The following is a 5,397-nucleotide window of genomic DNA, read 5'->3' as shown; positions in this document are numbered from 1 at the left end:
TTTGTTTTTTAGTGTCCATACCCCCGTGCCTTTCCAGTTTCCTTCTCACTTTTGTGGGAAAGATCCAGATTACCCCAGCCAACTACCAGATGATGGCAGAATTCAACTTGAATCGCTTTTGTGACTTGTACCACTTTTCCTCTGTCAAATCTAGGTAGTCCACCAAATGTATTTTTTTGGCTGCAGAAATTTGTTTCAAAAGCAAAACAGAACAAGCAAATAGTCCACCACACCTCCCCTCCCTCCCAAATTTGAAAGCTTCGCTCAAAAGCTCTTGAACCAAATGAAAAAAGTGGTTTTCTAACATTACAACATCTAGAAGCTGTTGCACGTTTAGAGACTTTTTCTGCATTTCCCACTGGCAGTGCTTTCTCTTCCTGGACTTCACAGGGTATCCCTTCACAGACTTGTGACAGTCATGCTCTGGGTTGTGCCCATTCAGGTCTCGAGGACCTCTGGGGTCTCAGAGGATGCCATAGCTTTTTTGGGCAGCCCACTCCACTGCTTAAGGGTCCTCACAGTGATTTCTGCCCCCCTTATCTCCAGCCTGAACCTCCCTAGCTTGGGCTGATGCCACTGTCCCTCACCCTCCTGTGAGGCGCTGCTGGGAAGACTCTGTCCCCATCTCCTTGCTCTCTTCCCCACAGGCACCAGGGTGTGCTGTTAGGTGCCCCGAAGCCTCTTCTGCTGCATGCTGAAGCACTTGCCTGCCCCACTGAAGGGCAAGTGCTCCAGCCCCACCATCTCTGCAGCCCCTTCCCTGCTACCAAAACCCCATCAGCAAAACCCAGCACACTGGGGGAGAAAGATAGGAGAAATCCCCTAGGGCAAGCCAAGTGCTGCCTTTGACCTCCAAGGGAGGTCATAGCAATGAATAGAACAGAACGGAGTAGAAGAGAAGAGAGTAGAAAGGAATGGAATAGGTTAGTTCAGTTGGAAGGGACCTACAATAATCCTCTGGTCCAACTGCCTGACCACTTTGGGGCTGAGCAAAAGTTACAGCGTGTTATTAAGGACACTGTTCAAATGCCTTGTAAACGCTGCCAGGCTTGAGGCATCGACCACCTCTCGAGGAAGCTTGTTCCAGCGCTTGACAACCCTCTCGGTAAAGAAGTGTTTCCTAATGTCAAGTCCGAGCCTCCCTGGCGCAGCTCTGAGCCGTTCCCACGCATCCTGTCACTGGATCCCAGGGAGAAGGGACCAACTCAGAGGATTGGCAGCCCAAGGTTTATTGGTATTATTATTATCAGTGTCCATCCCATCACCCTGCAGACTCCAAACACAGGACGCTGGGCCCTATCCAGCCCCGCATCTGAGCTGGGGCACAAGCACTACGTCCACCCTTGCCCAAGGGGCTGCAGGAACTGAACACAAAAGCCCCTCTTGGAAAAGCGTCCGCGTCCTGTGGTGTCTCCGTGAGGGGTGAGGGGTGCAACCGCCTATGAAAACCGAGCACCTAGAGGTTGCTGGGTGGGAGCTGGAGCTGGCTGGGGCTGGAGGCATCAGTTTGATGGCCCAACAAGTAGGAGAAAATCCCCAAAAGCAAGGCAAGCGCTGCCTTTGATCTCCCGTGGGAGGAAGCAAGGGAGCCCAGGGGGCTGGCTGGCAATGCTGGGGTGTGGAGAGAGCCTGCGGAACTTTGTCCTGCGGGCTCCGAGGGAGGCACGAGGTGTTATCGAATGGACCTTCTTGCTGCACGTGCCTGAAGACGCCTGCCACGGGCAACGTGACCTGACGGGGCTCTGGGAAGGCACGGCCTCGGCCTTGGTGACTGGCGTGGAGCACCGATGCCGAGCACGAGACAAGTGATGGGGATGGAAGACAAGTGATGGAGATGACAAGTGATGGAGACAAGTGATGGCCTTTTATGATGGGGTGACAACATCGGTGGACAAGGGTCGACCAATGGATATCATCTACCTGGACTTGTGCAAAGCTTTTGACACTGTCCCGCATGACATTCTTCTCTCTAAACTAGAGAGGCATGGGTTTGATGGATGGACCACTCGGTGGATAAGGAATTGGCTCAATGGCCGCACTCAGAGAGTAGTGGTCAACGGCTCGATGTCCATGTGGAGACCGGTCACGAGTGGCGTCCCTCAGGGGTCCGTGTTGGGCCCGGCCCTCTTCAACATCTTTGTCGGTGACGTGGACAGTGGCATGGAGTGCACCCTCAGCAAGTTCGCTGATGACACCAAGCTGTGTGGTGCCGTCGACACGCTGGAAGGGAGGGATGCCATCCAGAGGGACCTCAACAGGCTGGAGAGGTGGGCCCGTACCAACCTCATGAAGTTTAACCAGGCCAAGTGCAAGGTCCTACATCTGGGTCGTGGCAATCCCAGGCACAAATACAGACTGGGCGGAGAATGGATCGTGAGCAGCCCTGAGGAGAAGGACTTGGGAGTACTGGTGGACGAGAAGCTCAATATGAGCCGGCAATGTGCTCTTGCGGCCCAGAAGGCCAACCGCGTCCTGGGCTGCATCAAGAGGAGCGTGGCCAGCAGGTCGAGGGAGGTGATTCTCCCCCTCTACTCTGCCCTCGTGAGACCTCACTTGGAGTATTGCGTCCAGTTCTGGAGCCCCCAACATAAGAAGGACATGGACCAGTTGGAGAGGGTCCAGAGGAGGGCCACGAAGATGATAAGAGGGCTGGAGCACCTTTCCTATGAGGACAGGCTGAAAGAGTTGGGGCTGTTCAGCCTGGAGAAGAGGAGGCTCCGGGGTGACCTTATAGCGGTCTTCCAGTACCTCAAGGGGGCCTACAAGAAAGATGGGGAGAGGCTGTTCAGGAGGGCCAGTTGTGATAGGACAAGGGGTAATGGTTTTAAAATAGAGGGAGGTAGATTCAGGTTGGATATTAGGAAAAAATTTTTTACCACGAGAGTTGTAGAACACTGGAACAGGTTGCCCAGAGAGGTGGTGGATGCTCCATCCCTGGAGACGTTCAAGGCCCGGTTGGATGAGGCCCTGAGCAACCTGATCTAGTTGGAGATATCCCTGTTTGTTGCAGGGGGGTTGGACTAGATGACCTTTGAAGGTCCCTTCCAGCCCTAACCATTCTATGATTCTATGATTCTATGGAAGGGGCAGTGGCATTGCAGTACATCCAGACACGTGACATGCCCGCATGATGGACGGTGACGTCACTGAGTGACGGGTTCCAGCGTCACCGAGGGGTCCACGGCGACATCTCCGAGTGACGGACTGTGATGTCGCGGAGCGTTGGATTGTGAGCACATGGTCCTCGCTGCCTGTATCGGGCGCCGAGTCTCTCCCAGCCGACTCGTGCCTGCACTCCAGCTGAGCCAGTACGCGAGGCTTGGAGTGTCCTGCGAGGCTGAAGGCTGTCCTTGGTTCTGAGTTTGTGCACGGGGAGTTGTCAAGTGCAGTTCTCCGTGTCCGACCACAGAGCCATCAGAGGATTTTCGCTGGCCCTGCCTGGTTCAGGCAGCCAGGGCACACAGGAGGCGCGCTCACAGCAGCAGAGGTGAGCTGTGCGAGGACTCCTGGCCCTGGGGTGGGGAGCTGGGAGGGTTTCTTTCTGGAGAGACCTGGGCGTTTCTTCCACCCCTCGTCAGGCCAGCCAACAATTGTGGCCTCTCTTCTTCTTCCAGAGTGACACCTACTGCTGCAGCGACAGTGAGAGGGAGCAGCTTGTCATCCCCAGCTGCCCCCAGCCCACCGCAGCATATGGGGAGCATGGCCACGGAGCTGGACCACCGCTGTCCAATATGTCTGGACAGCTGGGAGGAGGCCAGCTACGTGATGCCATGCCTCCACCAGTTCTGTTATGCCTGCATCCTGCGGTGGGCTGAGAGCAAGCCCGAGTGCCCCCTCTGCAAGAGGAGGGTGAGCTCCATCTTGCACTCGGTGCGGGGGGACGACGCCTTTGAGGAGCACATCATCCCACCACCACCTGCAGCACCGTCAGTCGCCGTCCCCCTGTCGACACGGCCAGCAGGCGCAGGGCCGCTGCCCCAGGCTCCAGTGGGCGGCTTCCATGCCTACGTCTGGGCATCCCTCTTCCGCGTCTACCCCGCTGTCCTCCAGCCTCTGCTGCCCTGGCTGCATCGGGAGCTGGGGCAGCTCTTCGAGGATGCGCAGGAAGCTGCAGCAGCGCAGAGCCTCGTCACATCCAGCCTGCGCTACTTTGGCCTGGACGAGGAGGCTCTGGTCCAGCTGCTGCAGCCGTCCCTGGGCAGGCGCACGAGGAGCTTTGTCCACCAGCTCGTCGAGACCACCGTGCGCCGGTGTAGCAGGAAGGCCCGACGTCGAATGGGCGTGGGGGATGGCCGTGCTGCGTCAGGGCAGGAGGACAGCCCTGCGGCTGCCCCTGGCCCTGCTGCCTCCCAAGGGGTGTCTCCTGCCCCCAGCTCAGCCCTTTCTGGGAGTCCCGGCAGCCCCTGCTCTGCCCCTGCTCCCACTCGTGGGGACCCAGAAGAGGTCCATGAAGACCCGGAGGAGGCTGTGCCGGGGCCCTCCAGGCGCAGCCAGCGTTCACTGGGGGGACCCCGGCGAGCCCCGAAGAGGGGGGCTGGCAGCTCTGAGGACCCTTCCCAGCCCGACAGAAAGCCACCTCGTCGTCGGTGACACTGGGAGGGAGCCTCAGGGGCCGGCTGAGCCACATCTGGGCCGGCAGTGGGGCACACACCCACCCCATGTGGTCCTGGACCCCCAAATCTATTTAGCATTTAAGAAAAGAAAATTAAAGCAGGAAAACTGTCAAAAAAGTCTCAGTATGGCTGTCAATTTCGGTGGTGTAGCTATCCCCAGCTGTGCTGCTTCCCCCGTCCCTTTTCCTGGTGCCACGGCCACCGTTTCCTCACATGTCTGCAGGGCCCTACGGTCACGGGGGTCAGCCTGGTGGGAGAGGGAGTGCGGCGATGCAGCAAGGCAGGAGTGCCAAGAAGTTCAAAAGGGGGAAGAGCAAAGTCCTGCACCTGGGGACCAACAACTCCAGGCACCAGTGTAGGGTGGGGGCTGCCCAGCTGGGAAGCATCTTGGCAGAAGGGCGTCTTTGTGCTGCCTTGAGCGTCACTGAGACTGGCCATCTGATCTCGTTGGACCTCTTTCCGCCTAGTTAGTGCCACAGGGCTGGGCCCTCTGCTCCTGCTCAGCGTCTTTGCCTGGATTCCACTTCCCCGGAGCCTGGCCCTCTGTTCTTGCAGAGTCTCTAAGCCCTGATCTGGGCAGCATGGTCCATGCCCTCTGATCTTGCAGGACTCTTTCCCCTGAGTCAGGAACCATGGGGCCTAGCCCCCTGCTCTGGCCAGGCCTTTTGCCCTGATTCTAGCGCTGTGGGGCTCTGATCTCCCGTGATCTCTGTCCGCAGCAGAGCACCGTTGGTATTGCGCAGTCTGTTTGCCCTGATCTGTCTGTCATGGGGCCCAGACGTGC

The 5,397-nt window shown here is 57.8% G+C and overlaps 1 protein-coding gene across 1 annotated transcript; it reads left to right on the top strand.

Annotated features, from left to right (window-relative positions):
- Positions 1-3,389: 3,389 nt before the first annotated feature.
- Positions 3,390-4,590, top strand: LOC147526438 (E3 ubiquitin-protein ligase Topors-like). The gene is made up of 2 exons (XM_086629893.1): positions 3,390-3,487; positions 3,615-4,590. The coding sequence occupies exon 2, from the start codon at positions 3,691-3,693 to the stop codon at positions 4,588-4,590; it is 900 nt and encodes a 299-aa protein (XP_086486019.1). The 5' UTR covers positions 3,390-3,487; positions 3,615-3,690.
- The last annotated feature ends 807 nt before the right edge of the window (positions 4,591-5,397 follow it).

Source organism: Tauraco erythrolophus, chromosome Z, assembly GCF_009769465.1.
Source record: "Tauraco erythrolophus isolate bTauEry1 chromosome Z, bTauEry1.pri, whole genome shotgun sequence".
NCBI classification, from domain to species: Eukaryota; Metazoa; Chordata; class Aves; order Musophagiformes; family Musophagidae; genus Tauraco; species Tauraco erythrolophus.
Note: the sequence above shows the minus strand (reverse complement) of the source record. Positions and strands in the feature narration are given on the sequence as shown.